General features: G+C 39.1%; 1 protein-coding gene and 3 non-coding genes across 7 annotated transcripts in view; 3 read left to right on the forward strand and 1 right to left on the reverse strand.

Annotated features, from left to right (window-relative positions):
- Rad51c (RAD51 paralog C) overlaps positions 1–13117 on the reverse strand; it is a 33804-nt gene extending 20687 nt beyond the window's left edge. For 3 of the 4 annotated variants that reach the window (XM_026407336.1, XM_026407335.1, XM_026407333.1), the window contains exons 1-5: positions 12821–13117; positions 11977–12235; positions 11244–11410; positions 8533–8666; positions 648–779 (exon numbers count right to left, since the gene is read on the reverse strand). In XM_026407336.1, the coding sequence (XP_026263121.1) occupies positions 648–779; positions 8533–8666; positions 11244–11410; positions 11977–12235; positions 12821–12938 (810 nt within the window). In that variant the 5' untranslated portion in view covers positions 12939–13117. The remainder of the gene's footprint in view (positions 1–647; positions 780–8532; positions 8667–11243; positions 11411–11976; positions 12236–12820) is intronic. The other variant, XM_026407338.1, reaches the window with a different exon arrangement.
- Positions 13118–19951: 6834 nt separating this feature from the next.
- LOC113195743 (U1 spliceosomal RNA) lies at positions 19952–20109 on the forward strand. Its single transcript, XR_003302445.1, has one exon. It is a non-coding gene; the product is annotated as a U1 spliceosomal RNA (small nuclear RNA).
- A 1340-nt stretch (positions 20110–21449) lies between these two features.
- Positions 21450–21613, forward strand: LOC113195742 (U1 spliceosomal RNA). The gene has a single exon (XR_013344088.1). It is a non-coding gene; the product is annotated as a U1 spliceosomal RNA (small nuclear RNA).
- Positions 21614–22681: 1068 nt separating this feature from the next.
- Positions 22682–22845, forward strand: LOC113195744 (U1 spliceosomal RNA). The gene has a single exon (XR_013344086.1). It is a non-coding gene; the product is annotated as a U1 spliceosomal RNA (small nuclear RNA).
- Positions 22846–25562: the final 2717 nt, after the last annotated feature.

The following is a 25562-nucleotide window of genomic DNA, read 5'->3' on the forward strand; positions in this document are numbered from 1 at the left end:
CTCAAAGAGTTGGCTCTACCTTAATACACTAGGTTGTTTACATTATGATTTTTTCCAATCCATGAGTCTATGATTTTTTTAGTATGAAGTGATGAAATACTTACTAAACAAAAACGAGGACATTATAAACATAAAATATATATTTAGATAAAGACAAAATACAATTACCAAAGGTGGCATTTATTTATCAAAGTTTGTTTTTTAAAAATTACATTGATTATGCTTGTTATTTTGCAGGAAAACAGATACAAAACACTTATGACTAGTACTAATTCTTTTTATAAACCAAACCAAAATAAAACAACCTTCAAAACTGTGTTCACTGGGTGTGGTGGTGTAATCCACCTGTAATAACCCAGTACCTCAGGAAGCTGAAGGAGGACGATCAAAAGTTTGAGGCCAGCCCCAAGCAATTTAGTGAGACCCTATCTCAAGATAAAAAATTTTTAAAAGGCTGGAAAATGTGGTTCACTGGTAAAATACCTCTGGGTTCAATCCTCAGTACCAAAACAAAACCAAAAAAACCCTGCATGTACATATTTTTTCCTTTTTAAAGTAAGGCAAAATCTACCTTGGTATTTGTAGTCATTAATATTTTATACAGTCTTGACTTTATTAAAGAAACTCTCTTGACCAGTAATACTTACAGCTAATCTGTGATTATTTGCAAGGCTGATCATTTGCTGGGCAAGGCCATTTAGTAATCGAGTTCGAAGGGATAGGTCATCAATGTCATGGCGAAAAGGAAAAGCAATGCTATCTACTATCACTAATCGAACCTAAAGAAAGAGATAATGATATTAAAAATAATAAAAAATGGCATCCAAAAAGCATAATTCATTACAAAAAATACTTTAAAATCAAGGGCTTTTTTTCTAACTCCTCAAAGAAAGGCTTTTATTTGGAAATTTATAAATCTATTTATACAATGTTTTCTGAAATAATTACCAAAAATAATTATTTTTTTTAAAGAGAGTGAGAGAGTGAAAGAGAGAGAGAGAGAGAGAGAGAGAGAATTTTCAATATTTATTTTTTAGTTTTCGGCGGACACAACATCATTGTTTGTATGTGGTGCTGAGGATTGAACCCGGGCCGCACGCATGCCAGGCGAGCGCACTACCACTTGAGCCACATCCCCAGCCCTAATTACCAAAAATTAAAAGGCACCCTTGTTTTGACAATTTAACTCAAAAAGAAAAAGAAATAATAACAATTTTCATATAACTTGCCAGTATACACAGCTTTTTATAGAGGTATTTTAAACTGATAAAGCACATTTTTTTTAGTTATAGTGGAAACAATATCTTTATTTTATTTATTTTTATGTGGTGCTAAGGATTGAACCCAGTACCTCACGCATGCAAAGCAACTGCTCTACTACTGAGCTACAAACCCAGCCCATATTTAAAGTCTTGGTAAAGAACTGGAGGTACAGCTCAGTAGTAGAACACTTGCCTACCATGCATGAAGCCTGGGTTCAATGCCCAGCATCGTGGGGGAAAAAAAAAAAAGCTAAACAAATTTCTCCATTAAATATACCAATTTTATGCACATATGTACATATTTTGGTGTTTGGAGTCAAACCCAGGACCTTGTGCACCCTAAGCACACATTCTAACACTGAGGACACCCCCCCACCCCGCCGCCCAATTAAACATAACAATTTTATTTTCAAGGTTCCTGTTATATTATAAACAAAACAAACAAACAAACAAAAAACCCTCTTCAGCAGATGCAGGCATGGTGACCCATACCTACAGTCCTTTACAGGGGAAATACCATAGAAAGACAGGCTAATGAATGTTGTCTCTTCTTCCACCTCCATGATCAATGCCATCAAGTCAATAGCTTGAAATCATCTATAATGGCAGTATTTTCTCCATGGAAATCAGCTAACAAATTAGCCACAGATCTGAGCTTATTTTATTATCTATAAAAAGTCCATGTGAGGTAGAAAATGTCCAAATCAGAATTTTAAAATGTGTTGTATCTGTAGCCATTACATTGTGAATTTCACCAAAAATCTAGGAAATATTCAGCCAAATATACAGTGGCATGCATCTGTAATCCCAGGGGCTTAAGTGGCTGAGGCAGGAGGATCACAAGTCTGAGGTCAGCCTAAGCAATTTAGCAAGGTCCTAAAGCAACTTAGTGAGACCCTATCTCAAAATAAAAAATAAAAAGGGCTGGGGATGTGGCTCAGTGCCCCTGGGTTCAATCTCCAGTACCAAAAATAAATAATTTTAAAAAATAAAAATAAAAAAGGGTGTGCTGGGGCTGTGGCTCAGCAGTAGTGCACTTGCCTGGCATGTGTAAGGCACTGGATTCAATTCTCAGCACTGCATATAAACAAATAAAATAAAGGTCTATCAACAACTGAAAAAAAATTTTTTAAATAAATTAATAAAAATTTAAAAGTGCTGGTGATATAGCACCCCTGGGTTTAGTGTCTACTATCCAGAAGGGAGAAAAAAGTCAATTCAGCAAAACAAAATGAAACTTAGCCAATTTTATTGTTTTATTTTTATCATATTAGTTAACTTAAGCAAAAATGTAACCAACATTCATTTTTTAAAATTTTATTTTATTCATTTTCATGTTGATGGAACTTTATTTTTTATTTATATGTGGTGCTGAGAATCAAACCCAGTGCCTCATACATTCAAGGCAAGCGCTCTACCAGTGAGCCACAACCCCAGCCTCCAGCATTCATTTTTACAGCAGTATTTGTTCATTAATGATATAGTCAACCTCTTGTATCACTTGACTATTCAACAGACTATTAAACATAGTCAAGTGGCTATGGGTAGCTTGATTTTCCAAATCATGGCATAGTTTGGATATGAATACAAGTTTAGAAAAATTAAAATCAACAAAACCCCCATACATTGTTGGTGGGAACATAAAGTGGTTCATCCACTGTTTAAAAAAAAAAATTGGGGGTGGGTCCCCAAAAAGTTGAAACACAAGATTACCATATGATTCAGCAATTCTAGACATACCCAAAGAAACCTGAAAAATGGTACTATAACAAATATTTATAAATACATGCTCATAGCAGCACTGTTCACAACTGCCAAAAGAAAAGAAATAATCTAAGTATCTATCAACTAATTAAAGGATAAACATATTATACTATATACATACAATGGAATATTATTAAAAAGGAATAAAATTCTGACACATGCTACAATGCAGATGAACTCTAAAAACATGTTAAGTGGAAAAGCCAGACATAATGATCATATATTTATTACATGAAATAACCAGAATACGTAAATCTATAGAAACAGAACACGAACTGATAGTTGTAGGGGCTTAGGAGAGAAGAATAGGGAACGATTAAGAAATGGGTAGGGCCTTTCCTTTTGAAGTGGTGAAATTTAAATGAATAAATAAAAATAAATATTTACCAGCAGACCAATGGAGAAGTAAGAGGAATTGGTCAAAAAGTCATGCATAGTGGTACATGCCTATAATCCCAGCTACTGTCTAAGGTGAAGCAAAAGAATCTAAAATTCAAGTCTAGTTTAAGCAATTAAATGAGACCTTTAAAAAGGGCTGGGAGTGTAGCTCACTGGTAGAATACTTGCCTAGCATGCAAAAGGCGATTGGTTCAACCTCTAGTACCCCTAGTCTTCTATATTTATTCAGTGATTCTCAAAGCCAGGTGATTGGATAACATAATTGAACTGACAAAAAAATAAAAATAAACCAAGAGTTCTGTAACTGGTAAAAGAATAAGAATATAAAAATGAAAGCACATGCCTAATGCCAGTTACTTGGGAGACTGAGGAAGGAGAACTGCAAGTTTGAGGCTAGCCTGACAATTTAGTTAGAACCTGTCTCAAAATAAAAAATAAAAAGGGTTGGGTAAGTAGCTGAGCAATAGTGTGCCCCATGTTTCAATCCCTAGTACCTTCAAAAACAAACAATTAAAAAAAAAAAACATAGGTGATTTCAAAGTTGACTCTTATAATTTGTAGTTCTATATATTCTATAAACTACTACCAACAGTGAATAACGAATTATTGTTCCCAGGGAAAATAAAAGGTTACATTTCAATGAACCTCTGGTTACATTTTTCATCAATTGATTAATGTATATACTCCACCCTTTCCCCCACCCCATACTGGGGACTGGACCCAGGGACATTCTATCCTACTCTGAGCTATATCCCCAGCCCTTTTTGCTTTTTACTTTGAGACAGGGTCTTGCTAAATTGTCCAGGCTGCCTCCAAATTGTGATCCTCTACTCCTATCTCAGCCTTTCAAGTAGCTGGGATTATACACACCACCATACCAGGCTACATAACCTTATTTATGTGTATTCCTGTTTAAAATATTTATTATATGTTGATTTATTAATATTGACTTACAACCAACAGCACAATAATTTACCCAGGAATAAAACTTATCTAGCCAGGTGCAGTGGTACACATCTATAATCCCAGCAGCTCGGGAGGCTAAGACAGGAGAATCTCAAGTTCAGAGCCAGCCTCAGCAATAGTGTGGTGCTAAGCAACTCAATGAGACCCTGTCTCTACATAACATACAAAATAGGGCTGAGGATGTGGCTCAGTGATCGAGTGCCTCCAAGTTCAATCCCCTGTACCAAAAAACCCCACAACTTATCTAATACATGTATTTTCTCCATAAGGCATAATACACCCTTCCTGTGCTTAGAAACACTATCCAGCAGTTACGCACTATACCTGAGGGACATTTTAAATATTTAAATCACCAACAAAAAGAAAAAAATGCAGCATTAAAAAGAACACACAATGGGCTGGGGTTGTGGCTCAGCGGTAGAGCACTCATCTAGCCCTGGATTCAATCTTCAGCACCACATAAAAATAAATAAATAAAATTGGGCTGGGGTCGTGGCTCAGGTAGAGTGCTCGCCTAGCATGCACGAGGCACTAGGTTCGATCCTCAGCACCACATAAATGTAAAATAAAGATATTGTGTCCACCTAAAACTAAAAAATAAATTTTTAAAAATAAATATATATATAAATAAATAAATGTATTGTGTCCAACTACAACTAAAAAATTAAAACAAACAAAAAGAACACACAAAAAAGATACTCATATTTACAGTATGAGAGCTAAAACAAGAAGGTGAAGCATCATCTTCTTCAACCTCAGCTAGGAATGTGTTGGAAGGAAAATCAGTTTTTCACATGATATAAATGTCTGCAACTATGAAATGAATTGTTCCCCCCCAAAAAATATTCACAGGTTGAAAGTCTACCCCCAAAAGTGTCTGTATTTAGAGAAAGGGCCTCAAAAGAAATAATTAAGGTTAAATGAGATAATAAGATATATATCTTGATTTGACAAGATTAGTGACTTTAAGAAGAGACACTAGATACTGAGTTCAGTGATGCATGCCTGTAATCTGTGGTGAAGCTGAAGCAGGAGGGAATCTCAAGTTTGAAGCCAGCTTCAGAAATTTAGAGAGATCTTATCTCAAAATTAGAATAAAAAAACTGGGAGATAGCTCAGTGGCAGAACACCCCTGGGTTTAATCCCAAGTAGCCCCCCACCTGCCCCGACACACTCACAGAAAGCTCACCAGAAAGCCTACTCCCTTCTCCCAACTGAGGACACAGCAAAAAGGTGCATCTACAAGCCAAGAAAGCCCTCACAAGAAACTAAATCAGCCATAACCTTGATCTTGAACTTCTAGTCTTCAGAACTGTGAGAAATTTCTGTTTTTAAATCATTCAAATCTATGATATCTTTATTATGACAACCAGAGCTGACTAAAACACATTATAGTATCAGGAACTGAGGTACTACTGTCACAAATACCTGAAAATGTAGAAGTGGCTTTGGAACAGAGTAATGAGTACAAACTGGAAGAGTTTTGAGATGCTTGCTAGATATGTGGACATTTTATACACACACACACACACACACACACACACAAATAATATGGATGATACTGAGCAGGACACAGTGGCTTACACCTGTAATACCAGCAACTTGGGAGACTGAGGCAGCAGGATCGCAAGTTCAAAGCCAGCCTCGGCAACATAGTGAGGCCCTGTTTCAAAATAAAAAAATAAAAAGGGCTGGGGATGTGGCTCAGTGGTAAAATGTCCCTGGGTTTAATCCCCAGTACCTAAAGAAGAATACAAAAAGGAGCCAGGGTGATTCTGGTGAAGTCATAGAAATGAGGAACCTATAATTCAAAATTGGAGGAAAGGTGATCCTTGTTATAAAGTGGCAAAGAACTTAGTTGCTGTAGTCTAGTGTTTTGTGGAAGATAAAAAGTGAGAGAGAAGAAAACTGGCTATTTAGCTGAGATTTCTAAGTGTTAAAGGAAGTGGCTTGGTTCCTCTTTGAAGCCTACAGCAACAGTGGATGAATTGAAAGAGGAATTGGTAAGCAAAGAAGAACCAGTACTAGTCAGGCAGCAACTCTGGAGGCTGAGGCAGGAGGATCACAGTTTGAGGACATCCTCAGCAACTTAGCAAGATCCCGTCTCAAAATTAAAAAAAAAAAAAAAAGGACTGGGGAGTAGTATAGATCAGTGATAAAGTGCCCCTGGGTTCAATCATCAGTACTGGAATGCAAATATCTACCTGATGCCTGTCCTACCACTGTATTTTAGAAGCACATAACTCTTCCGTTTTCACAGGCTCACAGCTAGAAAGGAATTCTACCTCAGGGTGAACTCTAACTTGAGTCTACCAACACATTTAGATGAGACTTTAAATTAGACTTTATTTATTTATTTTTTTTTTAGAGAGAGAGAGGGGGACAGAGAGAGAGAGAGAGAGAATTTTGACATTTTTTTATTTTATTTTTTCTTAGTTCTCGGCGGACACAACATCTTTGTTGGTATGTGGTGCTGCTGAGGATCGAACCCGGGCTGCACGCATGCTAGGCGAGCGCGCTACCGCTTGAGCCACATCCCCAGCCCCCTAAATTAGACTTTAGAATTGATACTGGAACCAGATAAATCTTTTGAGGTAACTGTGATCTAATAGATGTGTTTTGCATGTAAAAAGAATTTGAATTTGGGGAGGGCCAGGGGCAGAGGCTAAGGCCTGAACTATGTCCCCCAAAAATTCATGTTGAACCCTTAACATACAACATAACTGTATTTGCAGAATAGGCTTCTAAGTAAGTAAGTAAGGTTAAATGTTAAATAAAATGAGGGTCATAAAGATGGGACCTTGATCCTTCAGGATTAGTGTCCTTGTAAGTAGAGACAACATGCACATGCACTCTCACTCACTCTCATGCTGTCTCTCTTTCTCCTTCTCTCTCACTCACAGTCAGTCTCTCTCTCCCCCCCCCCCCACCACATGAGGTGACTGTGAGCCAGGAAGAAAGATTTTGCCAGCAAGCAAATCATCCTGAACCTTTATGTTGGATTTCTAGCCTCCACAACTGTAAGAAAATAAAAATTTGTTGTTAAGCCATCCAATCTATAGCATTTTTATTATGGTAGCTTAAACTAACATATCTACAAATAACTATAAAGCATTGGTAGTATTGATTTGGGGGTTACAAATAAATCTTAGCAACCAAGCAAATTTACATTTATATACTTTGTCAGTATGGGGTACATACACGCCTATAAATCCAGCAACTTGGGAGGTTGAGGCAGAAGAATCATAAATTCAAGCCCAGCCTGGGCAACTCAGTGAAACCTTCTCAAAATAAATAAAAAAGAGTTGGAGAGCATTTGCCTCACATGCATGAGGCACTGGGTTCAATCCTCATCACCACATAAAGTTAGTAAATAAATAAAGACATTGGGTCCATCTACAACTTAAAAATAAATAAATAAATAAAAAGAAAAGAGTTGGGGATGTAACTCAATGGTAGAATGTCCCTGGGTTCAATCTCCAGTAGGGGGTGGGTGGAATCTGTGAATAATGAAAATTAAGTTACTTAATGCTGAAATGAAAACTTTTCCCCAAGATCAGTAATAAGACAAGAATGTTCACTTTCATCAGTTAGTCAACATTACACTGGAAGTCTAGCTAGAGCAATAAAGCAAAATAAAAAATAAATATAAGCATCCAAATTGGAAAGTAAGAAGTAGGGCTGGGGTGTAGCTCAGTGGTAGAACACTTGTCTAACATGTGTAAGGCCCTGGGTTCCATCCCAACACTGCTAACTAAACAAAACGAGCATTGTGATAATGGCAAAAGAAGAGATATGTAGATCATAAGAACCAAGAAATAAACTCAACTTTATAGTCCCTTGATATTTCAATTTTAAAATTATTTAAAAAATAAATAATAAATAAATAAAATTATTTAAACTTCAAAACTACCATATATACACACATATACATAAGTAGTTTTGAAACTGAAATTTGAATAGTATATACGTATATACAAAATAAACATAAATGTATATAAATATATTGTAGGACAGGGAAAGAAGAGATATTCTTTTTTGACTTTAATTTTGTGCTACCATACTTCATAGTTATTTTTCATGCTTATCAAATACATCCAAAGATAGTTAGTTAGTTATATTTCAGTTGTTTGACTCATACCTTTGAATGACCTGAAAGGAAATCTGGAAGAAGATAAACTTGCGCCAGTAGTTCTGTATAATCATGACAACGAAAATAGTAAATATGGGAAAGAATATTTTCAAGAGTGAAGTCCTTCAAAGCTCTTTGGTGTTCTGAAGAAAAACAAAACAGCATCTTACTAAGTTTTACTCGTATGGATATGTTGATGATTATAGGAAAATAATACCTTTGTGTGTGGGAGGGGACTTTACTGGGGATTGAACCCAGGAACATTCTACCACTGAATTACATCCTTAGTCCTTTATATTTTTTATTTTGAGATGCACCTGCTAAGTTGTGTAGGCTGACCTCAAAAAACTTGCAATCCTCTCGCCTCAGCCTAACAAGATGCTGGTAATATAGGAATACACCAGCACATCTGGCTGGAAAAAGTGTTTTTTCCTACTACTTTCCCAAGTTCTCTGGCTGAAATAAACTAGACTGACAAAGACAGTTTAACAATAGAAAAACAAAAATTGAATAACATATGCATCACATATATAACAAATGGGAGTCCAAAGATTAGTATCTCAAAAACTTGGTTAGAATTTTGGCTCATTTTACCAAAGGAACAATAAATTCTTAGAGAAGTGAAAAGACAAAAGAAAAGGACCTTGAGTCTCTAGAGCTAGCAAATTGTAGGAAGGCAAATATATGGGAAATTAATGGAAGATAAAGACTAGCTAATGAAGGGCTGGACTGGGGCTCAGTGGTAGAGCGCTTGCCTAGCATGCGTGAGGTACTGGGTTTGATCCCCAGCATCCCATTAAAAAAAAAAAAAAAAAAAAAAAAAAAAAAAAAAAAAACCTAAATAAACAAAATAAAGGTATTGTGTCTATCTACACCTAAAAATATTTTTAAAATTAAAAAAAATAAAAAGACTAGCTAATGAAGTTTGTTACTTAGATTCCTCTGTTGGCTGATTCCTCCATGCTGACAGAGTCTAAAATTGTCTCTGGTGATTATTTTTTGTCTTTCCCTGGCAGAGAGGGGAGAGAAAACACCTTAGCACATTTGCGTTGTTTTTATGAAAACACGGACAAGGTAGAAAGCTTTCCTTTATATTTTTTCTCAATTGCCTTCAGCTCAAAATAAACCTTTTGCCAAAATGGCATATTTGTGGGTGACATGTTCTGCCAGTGTACAATGTCTTTTAGTAGATGTTAATGGTAATTAATTAAGACACTTAGTACCTACATGAAAATGAAAATATACAGCTAATTATACTTGCTCAATGGAAGTACAAGCATCTTATGAAAAGCATCCCTTTCTTAAACTTCTAGAGAAAAATATAAGGACTGCAAATGCCTGTAATTCCACCTACTTGGGAGGCTGAGGCAGGTGTCTAAAATTAAGGTCAGCCTGGGCAACTTAAGGACATCTGTCTCAAAAAATACAAGCCAGGTACAGTGGTGCATGCCTATAATCCCAGCGGTTAGGGAGGCTGAGGCAGAAGGAGCTCAAGTTCAAAGCCAGCTTCGACAACTGCAAGGTGCTAAGCAATTCAATGAGACCCTATCTCTAAACAAAATACAAAATAGGGCTGGATATTTGGCTCAGAAGTTGAGTGCCCTGAGTTTGATTCCCAGTACCAAAAATAAATAAAAATTTAAAAATAAACAAATAAAAAAGACAAAGTGCTGGGTATGTGGCTAGTGGTAGAGTGCCCCTAACTTCAATCCCCAGTCCTACAAACAAACAGAAATAATAAATAAATAAAAATAAAGGGCTCCGGATGTTGCTCAGTGGAAGAGCATTTTCCCAGGATGTGCAAGGCCGTAGATTCAATACCCAGTACCACACTTACAAAAATAAATAAATAAGATGAAGATAAAAATAAAGCAAAAGAAAACAGTCAAACTACCCACTTGCTTTTATATAATAATTAAAAAGATAAGAATGGGGGCTGGGGTTGTGGCTCAGTGATAGAGCGCTTGCCTAGCATGTTTGAGGCACTGGGTTCGATTCTCAGCACCACATATATATAAAGTCCATTGACAACTTAAAAAATATTTTAAAAAAGAGATAAGAATGGGATCCTAATTGGAATAAGTTATAATCCATGTTTGTATAATGTCAAAATGTAATCTACTATCATATATATGTAAAAAGAACAATTAAAAAAAAAGTAACTGAAAGGACAAGAACTTGAATATAAACTATCTTTTTAAAAAATCCTTTTTAATCTAATAAATACCCCCTAAAAGCCTCCCAAATTCTTAAATGATACAATTAATGTAGTTATAAAGTAAATTATATACTATTCAAAGCCCCCAAAGGTCAATCGGCTTAACATTCTGAACATTTCTAGATGTAGATTTCAAAGCATTTGGTTATTGGAAAACCAGTGTGGAAGTCAACATATACTGAATGTACATAACAACATTCACTCATAATATGATGTCCACATTAGCTTATATCTGGCCAGTTGGAATATGATGTTTTGAAGTCATACACTGAAATACATGCATTGGTTTGCCCCAGAATTACTACAATGAGGTCCATAGAAGGGGGAGAAAAAGCCAGTTCCAGCTATAGTGCTTGTAACAGATGTAAGAGCATTTGACATTAATACACTGTTAAACCATTAAGCTTCACATTCAGAATGGTCTCTTGCTGAGATCTGAGATGGGTGCAAATGCAAACAACCTTCGTTACACAGAAAGAAAGAGGATCATTTGTTAACTTACCTTCTTCCATGTGTGTTCCTGCTATAAGATGAAGATGCTGAATGCAGGCAGTAGCAAGGTCTACCACTCTGTCAACCATAAAGCTTCCCTCTGTATCAATAAAAACTGCTTCACCTGCCACTCCTCCAAAACATTCTGGTATCTGCACATCGATTGCCAACTGCATACTGTCAAGAAATAAGTTATCATGATCATCTACTGCAGTGTTTTTCGAACTCCAGGTAACGACCAGTTAGGTACCACTAAAGTTTTATAAATGCAAATACACTCCCCAAGCAAAAGAGATGGCTGACTCTCTGTGGACCAGATGATTGTGAATCAACTGATGCTTGGATTAGGGGAAGACTGTGCCTATAAAACCAAGATTAAGAAATTTTTAGTGCTTTCTAGGCTTCTGGAAATAGAAACCTATCTTATGCATAAATCCACTTTCAAACATTTCACTTTCCAATATATTCTCAGGAGTGAATTAATAACAGAAGACTGCCTAGTGACCACATCATATTGCAAAGGAAACATTTTTGATACCAAAATAATTGTTTCAATTTATCAAGATATGGTACTGAAGTAATATAAATGGTAAACTGGGTTTTGTTCTATGCACACACACATATACAAAATTAAGAGCACACCTTTTATGGTTTCTTGATTGTAAACACACAGCACACCACACTCTACTACTTACATAAAATGTTATTAAACCTGCCCTTAAAAGGGGAACATCTTACTTTACCATAATTGTGTTTTTCCAACTCCTGGTGCACCACAAATTTCCGTTGTTTTCATTAAGGGTACTCCACCGCCAAGAATATTATCTAGTGCAGAACAGAAGGTAATAATGAAGCCCTGGGTTTGCTCCTGCTCGAGAAGTTCCAGTGCTGTACACTTCCTGCCTGACTCTGGCGCACCAGCATATTTTGGTTTATTTGTGAGACATTCTCTTCTTATAATCTGCAGAGTTTCTAAAGCCTCCTCTTTAGATATTCCAACTTCTGAAAGTAAAATAACAAATAGACCATTAATTTTAGAGATTTAAAAAACAAACACAATTATGGGTTGTCTTCATTAATTTTTTTAGATAACATGAGTGATAGTAAAGTCAGGTGCAGTGGCACACGCCTGTAATCCCAGCCACTTGGGAGGCTGAAACGAGGGGCACCAAGTTCAAGGCCAGCCTCGGCAATTTAAGGAGGCTGTGTCTCAAAAGGGCTGACCGAAGATGTGGCTCAATGGTAGAGCACCAACCAGAGTTTAATCCCCAGTATGGGGGGTGGGGGGAGTCCACAAACACGGTTTTCCCAACCATCCAGTGAACAACTGTTCTTTGTTTTGGTTTCTTGTGCGTGAGCGCGTGTGTGTATGTGTGTGTTGCTGCCCCACGATTACTGAGCTACTTCCTGGGCCCCTTCGGACGAATTTCAAGTGGCCTCAAGGAATTCTTTCACTTTTTAAACGAGGCCGCGGGAGGCAGCATGCAGACAGTGACTGAACTGAAGCCTGAGAGCTGGAGAAAGAAGACTGAGGTGGCGGGGGCGAGAGCGGACCCCGTACCTAAGCTTGCCGTCAGCAGTCCTTACCTTTGCTGAGTTCGGAGGGTTTCACCTCCAGGAGTTCCTCAGCATTCTGGAAACCTGCAGACACCAGCTTCACCCGTACTGCAGGAGACAGCGGGAAACTCACCAAATCCCGCTGCATTTCAAAGCGGAACGTCTCTGTACACTACAGCGCAGACCCTACCCCTGTAGCTAAGGAGACAGCGGGAAACTCACCAAATCCCGCTGCATTTCAAAGCGGAACGTCTCTGTACACTACAGCGCAGACCCTACCCCTGTAGCTAAGTCCGGGAGACCAAAACTCCGCACTCCCGCGCCCGGGCTGTGACGTCAACCGTAAAGCGGAAGGGGCGGGGTCTGCGGCCTGACTGCACGAGGCTTTAGCTTTGCGACTGTGGGGAGTACGTGTTTTCTTTCACACCTCCCAGGCTTCCGATGTGATTCCTTCATATACCTTTGATGGTTTCTCCGTTTAATGTACACGGTGACAATAAAAAGATGGATGGCCTCCATCTTAGGAATGGAGAGCTTGGCACAGCAGGCCCTACACATCACATTGTCTCCGAACTGTCCTGTTGAGTGGAAGCCTCAGTCATTAACAGGAATTAATTCCCTGAGTGGGGATAGTGGGAGCAATAAAAGAACACAGGCTAGTTAACCAATTTTTTGGTGTGACAAGTCCAGGAAGCAGTCATATAAGGATTAATCTATGCTTACTATAGTATTCCAGCCCCTTGACTCTTCTCGCTAGCCGTCCCCCCTTTTCTGCCCCCCCCCCTTTGCCTTTCCCGCCCTCGCGAGGGATTGTGGGCCAGACCCCCCACCTCCGCGGGGAGACTCTTAGTCCAATCCCCGCACCCACCACGCCTTCCCGCGAGTCAACCCTGGAGCATGGAGGCTTCTGAGACCGTTAGCACTTCACGGCCTGCTTAGCTTGAGAAAAGTAAGCATGTAATGACCTATAGTGGACTGGCCTCAGCTCCCCGTGTCCTGAGCTAGTGGGGGTGGGGGTTCGACTCCCAGTAGAGTTGCAAAGGGTGTTGAAGGCCTGGAAACGACCGCTTCTAAAACACAAAACTTAGGGGGAATTGGGAGCTGGTTTGGAAGGTGATTTTTGAGGTCATTTCTTTCCTAGGGATTATAATTTATTTAGGGGAGTAACTTATACCCTACTTGTTGGCCACGATTTTTTTTTTGGGGGGGGTGGATTGAAGCCAGGGGCGCTGTATCTCTGACTGATAACCCCAGCTCTTTTTGAGCTTCGCTGAAATGCTGAGGCTGACCCATCAGACTAGGAATCCTCCTGCCTCGGCTTCCCGAGTCGCTGAGATTACAATTACAGGCATACGCCACTGCGCCCAGCCTTGGCAACGATCCTACCCTTGATTTTTCTTCCCAGCTTAAAGGAATTTTTTAAATATCATGAAATAAAACTAAGGAACAACATTCTGCTGAGCACTGTAACAAATCCCATACATTTCAAATGCTCATAGCCATGCCATGAGGAAGACTAGGACGTAGAAACTCAGCAGGTTTCTTCAAGCCAAAATTCAACCTAGAACATTCTTTGTTACCTCGAGTTACCACCAAATTGTATACCTCTTTTGAGAGGGGAGGATTTCAGAAATTCCTAACTTGGTAGGGTAGGGAAAGTTTGGTAGAGATAGTCAAAATGTGGTTGGTATAAGTACATTGCTTAACATTGGGTTTTTTTTTTTTGGGGGGGGGGGAGCCAGGGGCAGGGGCATAGGAATTGAACTCCGGGACACTCGACCACTGAGCCACATTCCCCAGCCCTAATATATATTTGATTTAGAGACAGTGTCTCACTGATTAACTTATGATTTATATCTGGTACTCAGTGGCATTATCTAAATATTGTCCTCTTGAGAATTCACACTTATTTTTGTAAAGCAATCAGGTTCTTGGGTGAAGAAGACAGTGTTACCTTAGTCAGCAATAACTCTTTCAGTTTGGTGAAACACAGTGGAATTGGTCATGTTTAGAATTTCGTTTCATCTGCAGGGAGAGTTAAGAAACTAGTCAAGTGCTAGGGATATATAGCTCAGTGGTAGAATACTTGCCTTGCATGTACAAGGCTCTGGGTTCAATTCCCAATACTACCAAGAAAAGAAAAGGAAAAAGAAACTAGTGGACTCCATGTGAAGCTACACAATTAGCTGCTATTAGTATTTTCCAACCCTCCCTGGACTTGCCTATAATAATTACCATTTTTATCATCATTCTGTAGTAGCTGTAGTCCCAGCTACTTGGGAAGATGACTTGAGCTCTGGAGTTTGAAAACAGCCTGGGCAGCATAGTAAGATCTCTCTCAAAAAGAAAAAAGAAAGAAAGCTTGGGATGTTGCTCAGTGGTTACCACAGGGTTCCATCCTGGTACAAACAAGCAAACAAAATCTATGGTTCTGATGATTCTTAATCCTTATGCTTATTCAAATACAGTCTTTTGCTTAATCTATATGTTGCAAATATCTTCCCACTTTGCCATGTGTATTTAAATTTTGTTTTATGAGGGGTTTTTTGTTTTGTTTTTTACTTTAGAGAGATTTTCTGTATGTAACCTAGTCAAATTTTGTATTTAATCTTGATTTTGGTAACATGCTTAGAAAGTCTCTTCAAAATTAGAAGCATGGCCATACCCAATGGTACACATCTGTAATCCCAGCTTTCTGGAGGCTGAGACAGGAGGATCACAAGTTTGAGGTTAGCCTGGGTAACTTAGTGAGACCCTGTCTCCCAAACTAAAATATATAAAGGACTGGGGAATGATCTTAGTGATAGCATGCTTGAGGCCCCAGTTTCAATCTCCAGCACTAAAAAAAATAAAAAGAAAGAAATTATAAGCATAATTTTTTAGCATATGACTTATATTTACATTTGAATATTTTAATTTGACTTTTTTAAAGAGAGAGGGAGAGAGAGAGAGAGAGAATTTTTCAATATTTATTTTTTTTAGTTATTGGCGGACACAACATCTTTATTTTGTATGTGGTGCTGAGGATTGAACCCGGGCCGCACGCATGCCCGGCGAATGCGCTACCGCTTGAGTCACATCCCTAACCCCTTAATTTGATTTTTAAAAAGAAATAGGTGAGTATTGTGTTGCACACCTGTAATCCCAGTAACTCAGGAGGCTGAGGCAAAAGGATCACAAATTCAAGGACAGGCTTAACAATTTAGACCCTGTTTCAAAATAAAAAACAAAAAGTACTAGGTATGTAGCTCAGTGGTAAAGCACCCCTGGGTTAAATCATAGGATAGATAGATAGATAGATAGATAGATAGATAGATAGATAGATTACACCATGAGTAAGGCCTTAGGTTCAATCCCCATCCTTGACCTCCAGCAAAAGGTAGGAAGGAATTGGTTTTTTTTCTTTCTTTACAGTGGTGAGCTAATTTAGCAGTCCTTATGAAGTAGTCAATCCTTTCCCCATCCATATGGGATGCCACTTTATCATATACTTTATGTACTTAGGTCTTAACAGTCCTGATATAAAACCTCTTTAGTCATCTGGGATTTTTTTGCTTGTTTGTTTGCTTGTTTTTTTAAAGAAAGCCTTTTTTCGGTGGACACAACATCTTTATTTTTATTTTATGTAGTGCTGAGGATCGAACCCAGAGCCCTAGGCATGCCAGGCGAGCGCGCTACCGCTTGAGCCACATCCCCAGCCCCAGTCATCTGTTTTTAATACCCTGCTAGATTCAGTTTACAAAGATGTTATACATATAGTTAAAATAGTTCTGCATGGCCAGGCACAGTGGTGTGTGCCTGCAATTCCAGCTTCTCAGGAGACTGAGGTAGAAGACAAGGGTTGCAAGTTTGAAGCCACCTTGGCAACCCTGTAAGAACCTATCTCAAAAATGAAACAAAAAAGACTGAGGATGTAGCTCAATGGTAGAATACCACTGTATTCTATCCCAGGTTCTGAAAAAAAAAAAAAAAAAAAAGTTTTGCTTTTTTGTTCATAAGTAGATTGATCTATGGGATTATGTCTGCTTTGGGCAAGTTTTTTGTTTGTTTTGTTTTGTTTTGTTTTTGGTGCTGGATTGAACCCAGAGGTACTCTACATTGAGCTACACCCCAACCCTTTTGATTTATTTTTTATTATTATATTTTTTTAGTGTCAAGGATTGAACTCCAAGCACTTGACCACTGAGCCACGTCCCCAGCCCTATATTGTATTTTATTTATTTTATTTTTTTTTTAAAGAGAGAGTGAGAGAGGGGAGAGAGAGAGAGAGAGAGAGAAAGAATCTTTAATGTTTTATTTTTTAGTTCTCGGCGGACAGAACATCTTTGTTGGTATGTGGTGCTGAGGCTCGAACCCGGGCCACACGCATGCCAGACGAGCGCGCTACCACTTGAGCCACATCCCCAGCCCCTATATTGTATTTTATTTAGAGACAGGGTCTCACTGAGTTGGTTAGCACCTCGCCATTGCTGAGACTGGCTTTGAACTCACGATTCTCCTGTGTCAGCCTCCTGGGCCGCTGTGCCCAGATCCCCTTTTATTTTTTATATTGAGATGGTCTCATTAATTTTCTTAGGATCTTGCTAAATTGCTGAGGATGGCCTCAAACTTGTGATCCTCCTTCATCAGCCTCCATAGTTGCTAGGATTACAGACATGTGCCAATTCCCCCAGCTTCAGCTTTTTTTTTTTTTTTTTTGTACCAGGAATTAAACCCAGAGGCACTTAACCACTGAGCCACATCTCCAGCCATTTTTTTAAAAATATTTTATTTAGTGACAGAGTCTCATTGAGTTGCTTAGGGCCTTACTAAACTGCTGAGGTTGGCTTTGAACTTGAAATCCTCCTGCCTCAGCCTCCTGAGTGTCTGGGATTATAAATTGTGATACTGGGCCTGGCTGCTTATTAATCTTTAATAAGATTTTTAAAAATATTTTTAGTTACAGGGCTGGGGATATAGCTCAGTTAGTAGAGTGCTTGCCTCACATGCATAAGGCCCTGGGTTCAATCCCCAGTACCACAAGAAATATATACATACACACACACACACACACACACACACACACACACACGGTAGATGGACCCAATACCTTTATTTTAATTATTTTTAAATGTGGTGGTGAGGATCGAACCCAGTGCCCCATAAGATTTTTAAAACAGTATTATTTCCTCCTGCTTTAAAGATATGAAACTGAATAATTTATTTTGGCAGAGGAGATAATGTCAGAAAAATTCTTCTGCAAAGCAAAAAGGCTTCAAAATCAGGTATGGTGACACAGCCTCTCATCTAAGCAATCTGGAGGCTGAAGCAGAAGGATAGTAAATTTGAGGCAAGCCAAAAAAAGACTTGGGAAATAGGGTGGTTCAAATATGATCTTGGGGAGGCACTTAAAGATCACTATTAAACTTAAACACTCTAATTCTAGCGTACAGTGAGGAAGAAAGGAAAACATTGAGTGATACTATTTATTATGTGGATGTCGAATACATTAATTATTCACTATTGCCTGAGACACAGGATTTGCTTTTTTTTTTTTTTTTTAAAGGAATCTAACAGGATTCTAATAGAGTTCAGGAGTTTCTTGTAGAATGGATTCTCCAGTGGTCCAGTTCTAGATTTAAGAAAAACCTGTGGAAAAAACAGATAGTTGACCCTGTACCTGTGGGATTAAGTAAGAGAAAATTTAAGGTACATGGAAATATAACTTATTCCTGCTTGAGAGGGAAGACAGTGATCATGGAGGTAAGGGTCATCTATCACACTCCAGATTTAGAATTAGGGACTAGGAATATTTTCCTAGTTTACTTCTTTTCAAAATTAGTATTTGTGGGCTGGGGTTGTAGCTCAGTGGTACAGTGCTTGCCTAGCATATATGAGGCAATGGGTTCAATCTTCAGCACCACATAAAAATAAACAAAAGTATATTTTTTAAAAAAGGGCCACTCTGCCATTAAAAAAAACTTCCTAAAAATATTATCACTTGTATAATGGGTCTTTCAAGTAACAATGATGACTTGCTGTATGTTTGAAAGAAAGCATTTTGCACTTATGCTTGGTGCTGTGGACTAAACCAACTTTTTACAGTATGTTCACTGGGTTTTCTAATGTATTTTTTTAACTTTCTATTTTTATTTTTCCTTCATAGGGTTGGGAATTTAACCCAGGGCCTCAGATGAGCTAGGCAAGCACTTTACCAATAAACTATACCCCAAGTCCTTCAAATGTTGTTTAACCAAATTTCATCTTTTCAGACCTGCTCATTCAGGTTACATAACAGCTTTCTGAACTGTACCGCAAATCACAGTAACCAGCATCATAACCTTTGAAGACAGGAGCTAGTGTATGTTGTTTAGCTTTTGATCTGTAGAGTATATTTATCTTTACATTTTATTTCAGTAGCATCACCAAGCATACTTCGAAAGTTGTGCTGAATGAATGAGATCAGTGAAAGGGGTGTGGATTATGTAAATAAGCACAATGACTGCTGGTCATTCTTATCACAGGCCTGTATTTTCCAAGATGTTGCCATATCCAGATGCACAATATTTGCCGCGTGGTTACTACATTTTGGAATCTTTTCATTTTGGAATTATGGGATTGTCAGGCCTCTTTCTTATCTGGCAGGTGAGATGCTGATGCTGCAGGTTACTGGTGACAAGTTCTACTTCCCCAAATGTTGAAGTTTGAACAGTAGAGAAGCACGCCGAAGCAAGCATAAAAACCGGGTTTATTTAAAAAGGGGTAGTATAGACTTCTCCAGGGAGGGAGAAGAGGGGGCATAGCTGGTATCCTAGTATCCCCAGAAGTGAGGTATTCTGCCCTTTTTATATGTCCTAGGATTCCTTTGTTCTCCTGCCTTTCCCCCTTTCTCCTTCCTGTATAGGTGACTAGGCCCAGTAATGCTCGGTGGGAAGGCCAAAAGGTGGGAAACAGGTGGGTTGAAGGGGGAAGGGCAGGGTGGAGTAGCCAAGGACACATTAATAACCCTCCCTGTAGGGAGGGAAATTCCTGAGTCAGGTTACTTTGGTAACAGGTTGGAGCAGGAGCAGGTTCTTGATAAGATCCCTCAGGGGTCCCTTATCTCCAACTTCCCAGACTCACTCAAAATTGGCCTCCTTGATCCAATCTGACTCGATTTAGCTATCTACACTGACTACCTGTCTAATTCTGGCTTCAATACCATGATCACAAAGGTGGTTTTCCCACGTGAGGCTCATCCATTGCACTTTGGATGTGCTAACTCCTGTGATTTCCCCAAATGTGAGAAACTCAACTCCATAATTTGTGGTAGTGGGGGATTGCTTTCATACTTTCCTCTGACTTGATTTGTTCAAATAATAAATTTCTGATTGCAGCCTTTTTCAGGCCAGACATAGTATTTATGAACACTTACAGTTTTTTATGTGTTTGTATTATTTTTTCTTGTTATTAGCAGTGGTTTAGGTTAATTTAATAAAGCTATTTTCTCCTGGAGTTATAGTTTGTGAAGTAGCAGGAATATGGGGATAGCATGAATAATAATTATTATTTTTTTGTAGTTGTAGACGGACACAATACCTTTATTTTAGTCATCTTTATGTGGTGTTAAGGATGGAACCTAGGGCCTCATATGTGAGCGGCAGGCGCTCTACCACTGAGCTACAGCCCCAGTCCCCTATTTTGTATTTTATTTGGAGACATGGTCTCACTGAGTTGCTTAGCACCTTGCCATTGCTGAGGCAAGGCACATGCTACATTTCTTAGTTTTGTGCTACCTTCATCCCAATTTCCAAACTGCCCCACAATTCAGCATTGTTTTTCTTTTGTAATACTGAACCCTGAGTTCCATTTTCTGTACTGGAGAAAAATAAAGCAAAACAAAACACCCTAGGGCCGGGGATGTGGCTCAAGCGGTAGCGCGCTCACCTGGCATGCGCGCGGCCCGGGTTCGATCCTCAGCACCACATACCAACAAAAAAGATGTTGTGTCCGCCGAGAACTAAAAAATAAATATTAAAAATTCTCTCTCTCTCTCTCTCTCTCTCTCTCTCTCTCTCTCTCTCCTCTCTCACTCTCTCTTAAAAAAAAAAAAAACACCCTAAAATTGAGCTAAATCCTCAGCCCACTTTTTTGTTGTTTTGTTTTGTGATAAATTCTTACTAAATTGCCAGACTGGTCTTGAATTTGCAATCCTCCTGCCTCATCCTCCTGAGCGCCCAGGATTACAGGCATGCTCCACTGCTCTTACATCTTTATGCAAATTATGTCATTATTTTAGGCACACCTGATAATCTCTGTATCTCAAATCCTTACATCAGCAGTACCCTTTAGGTGGAAAGTAACATTTACCGGTTCCAGGGATTAGGTTTTGGACATTTTTGTGAGCTGTCATTTTGCCTACCACATCAACAAAAGCCTCAGATTTGTCAGAAGTTTTGACGTCATCAAAAGGGGCTTGGTATATGTAGATGACCGCAGTGCCTTCTGGACTTGTTCATCTATATACATTTTTGAGTTTTTTGTAAATAAATATAGTAATCAAACTGTTATTGTTTGGTTCCTACAATTTGGAGAAGTCGTTATATTGAAAGTGATGGGCTAGAGTGTGGGCAAAGATAGTGACCCTGTGCGAAAAGTGTCTAGAGTCTGAGGGTGTGATGCCTGGCAACTATCCCCACTCATACTTACCTGGCAGGGGAGATACCATGATCACGAAGGTGGTTTTCCCAGGGCGAGGCTTATCCATTGCACTCCGGATGTGCTGACCCCTGCGATTTCCCCAAATGCGGGAAACTCGACTGCATAATTTGTGGTAGTGGGGGACTGCGTTCGCGCTCTCCCCTGTATTTTTTTGTTCAAAGTCAGGAATATGCTTCTTCAGTAGTTGGGTTTCCTAAGTTATTCAGGCTTGTATTGTTTCATTTTCTTGGAGATCAGTTTTTTTTCTTAAGTTTGTTTATCTATTGCGTACTCGTGATGCTCTCGATTCTTATTCCTTGGAAGCTGGGAGGAATTTCATAAATGGCTGTTAAGTGGATTTTTTTTAACTTTGGAGTTTTCATTGGGTTGCTTGATTCTTGTTATAGTGTAGGAAATGTGGTTTAACTCTCTGAAGAACTTCAGTATCAGTAATTCTTATTTACAAGGCGAGGAACAGGTTCAGAGGTTAGAAGTTTATTTAGAGGCAGGCGGTATAAAAAAGATTTTTAAATAGAGGAGTGCGGTATGAAGATTGGATTTTGCAGACTGGGATATCAGTGCAATGATAGAGCACGCGCCTAAAGTATGGGGCCCAGAACCTCCAAACAACACCATAATGCTCCTACTCTTGCCATACATCCCGCTAGCATGGTGTGTGCTCCCTATTAAAATAGGAGGAAGTGATGTTGGAGTGGTGTAGTACGTCCGTGTCTCAGTATGAAGTTGGCTCCTTGACGTTCTTTTGCTCAGGGTGGCCTGTCCTCACAGGGAGATCGGAAGGCTTTCGACTACGCCAAAAGTTAGGAGAGAGATGGATTTCTGGTCAGAAAAATAGCCCGATAGGTGTCATTTAGGACAATGCAAACAGGAGGAACTGATATTTGGAAGCTGGCCCAGAATGTTGTTCAGCTGTCGACCAAAAGCAACGCAATTTTTCGCGATCACCAACCCGGCCTGCGCGTGACGTAAAGCCAGGAGGCGGAGTATGTAGATTAGATATTCAGTGCATTTTGGAAGCAGAATCCCTGGAAATCATCTTTCTATCATATCATTTCTATCAGCAATAATAGAGAAATGCAGTGTGAACGTGAGCAGATCCAAATATGGGGATTTCAGTGTGTTGATACAGCCCATCTAGAGCCTATTCAGTATTGACCCGAATCGTACAGTGGTGTGCAAGGCAGTGGGGAGTGTCAGGGATAGCTTGAGCTCATACTTACCTGGCAGGGGAGATACCATGATCACGAAGGTGGTTTTCCCAGGGCGAGGCTTATCCATTGCACTCCGGATGTGCTGACCCCTGCGATTTCCCCAAATGCGGGAAACTCGACTGCATAATTTGTGGTAGTGGGGGACTGCGTTCGCGCTTTCCCCTGATGTTTTCGGTTTTCAAAGTGTAGAATTTAATTATGTTTTCACGTGTGTGTGTGTGTGGCACACCATCGCATATTAATAAAGGTCCGTCAGCGACCTAATGAAAGTGGTGTACTACTTATTACGAGCCCCATGTTCATTTACATCTATGGCAGATGAATTTAGTAATTTTTTTCATACAATGTAAATAGTGTTTGGGTCAGCTTTTTTTTTTTTCCCCTCACTTGGTATACATTGAGATGATGTAGTGTTAAAATTTCAGATTTAAAAATTTGGTCACTTTACAAAATTTAAAATTTATTTTAGATGTAGGTGGACACATATCTTTATTTTTCATATGGTACTTAGGAATGAACCGAGGGCCTCACAAATGCTAGGCAATCACTCTACCACTGAGTTTTAATCCCAGCCCCTCACTTCATTTTTTTTTTTTTTTAAAGAGAGAGAGAAAGAGAATTTTTCAATATTTATTTTTTTGGCGGACACAACATCTTTGTATGTGGTGCTGAGGATTGAACTGGGGCCGCATGCATGCCAGGCGAGCAAGCTACTGCTTGAGCCACATCCCCAGCCCCTCTCACTTCATTTTGATGGGGCTAGGAGGACCACAATTTTTAGGCCAGACTGGGAAGTTTAGAAACCCAGCCTCAAAATGCATTTATTTGTTTTATTTTTTATGTACTGGGAATTGAACCCAGGGGTGCATAACCACTGAGACATATCCCAAAGCCTTTTTTATTTTTAGAGTGTCTTTGCTAAATTGCTGAGACTGGCTTTGAACTTGGGATCCTTCAGATTCAGCCTCCCCAGTGGCTGGGATTACAGTCGAGGGCTACTGTCCCTGGCTAGGGTCCTTACCTAGCATGTATGAAGTTCTGGGTTCAATTGCCAGTAGTAAAAGTGTTAGATGTTGGCCACATATTCTAGTGGACAAGTTTTTTTTTTTTTTTTTAATAACTTTATCTGGCTGGATTTTTGTTTTGTTTCTGGTACAGGGATGATTTACCTATGAGCTACACCGCCCACCCCTTTTATTTTGAGACAGGGTCTTACTAAATTGCTTAGGCCCTCCTAAAACTTGCAATCCTCTTGACTCAGCCTTCTGTGTTGTTGTAATTATAGGCATGGGCCACTGCGCCATTATTGCCACCTTTTTATACTGCAGAAAGAAAACCTTGTGTTACTTCTGTAAATTCACAGGCTTGGTTTTGCTGGAATGCCCTGCCCTTCATCTACCTGGAAAAAGTGTATTTGAACTGTTCCTCTTGTGAAGCTACCTGGGATCCATCTGGATTCCTACCGAATCTAGGGAGGGTTTATACATTAGATACCATAAGCCTAGGGGTTTCTAATCAGAAAAGAGGGCTATTGTTGTGGCTCATTGGTAGAGCACTTCCCTAGCATATGAGAGGCATTGGGTTTGATCCCCAGCACCACATAAATAAGCAAAGTAAAGGTATTGTGTCCATCTACAGCTAAAAATAATTTTTAAAAACTCAGAAAATTATTTTTAGGTAGAAGAAAATATTTTATACGTAATAATAGGATATATTCATCTTTTCATCAACGAAATCAGAAGATAGACTGTGCGCTGAGTGCGGTGATGCATGCCTGTAATCCAATGACTCAGGAGGCTGAAGAATCAGGATTGCAAGTTCAAGGACAGCCTCAGTAATTAGTGAGACCCTGTCTAAAAGTAAAAAGGTCTGGGGATGTAGTTCAGTGGTAAACTCCCCCTGGGTTCTATCATCAGTACCAAATAAACAAAAAGTCCTGAATGGATCTGTTATTCTAATGCAGCTCTGTCAAGTCCGCTTGCCTTATAGATGGTGATCATGTTTATTACTGCATTATTCCTCATAACATCCCCATTGCTCATACTACTGACTGGCATTTTAGAAGTTTAAATGGCTATGAGTAAATGAGAAGTATGCACCTCATATAAGTAATGACTCAAAGGCAGATGATTTTCATTAGCAGCACTCAGAATTTCAAGAATGCTTGTCGAATAGAGAAAATATGAAGTAGGTATATGGTCATCAGAAAGAATTCCTTGGCAAAAAAAAAGGGGGGGGCATGTGAGGTCAAAGCTATAGGGGACATAAATAAATAGTTATAGAGGCCTCAGAACTGTGGCCAGCCAGGTATTCATGGATACTATCAAAACAGCCAAAATGTTATTTTCCTCATGTGAAATTAAGCCTTCTGGAATAAAATTAGGAAAGTAATCAATAATGAGATGATAGATGTAAGGTGATCTGGGTCACATTTTTTGGATGAGGGTATCTAGCAAATGTCTAAAAAATTACTGTGATTTGTAATGCAGAGCCTTTGACAGAAATATAGGCCCAGGGCAGTGTGTTGAGAGTGAATGGGTAGCCAGGCACAGTGGCACATGCCTGTAATCCCAGAGACTTGGGAGGCTGAGGCAAGAGAATCACAAGTTCAGGGCTAGCCTCAGCAACTAAGTGAGGCCCCCAAACAACTTAGTGAGACCTTGTCTCAAAATAAAATATAAAAAGGGTAGAGATGTGGTTCAGTGGTTAAGCACCTTTGGGTTCAGTCCTCAGTACAAAAAATGAAAACACACAGCCAAAAAAACAAAACAAAACAAAACAAAACAAACAAAAAAAACATAAACAATGAATGGATGGGTTTGCCCCTCAAGGTCCATAGAGTTTTTCATGCTTTTTTAGTAATAGACATTTATAGATTCAGT

Source organism: Urocitellus parryii, chromosome 7 (assembly GCF_045843805.1).
Source record: "Urocitellus parryii isolate mUroPar1 chromosome 7, mUroPar1.hap1, whole genome shotgun sequence".
Taxonomy (NCBI): domain Eukaryota; kingdom Metazoa; phylum Chordata; class Mammalia; order Rodentia; family Sciuridae; genus Urocitellus; species Urocitellus parryii.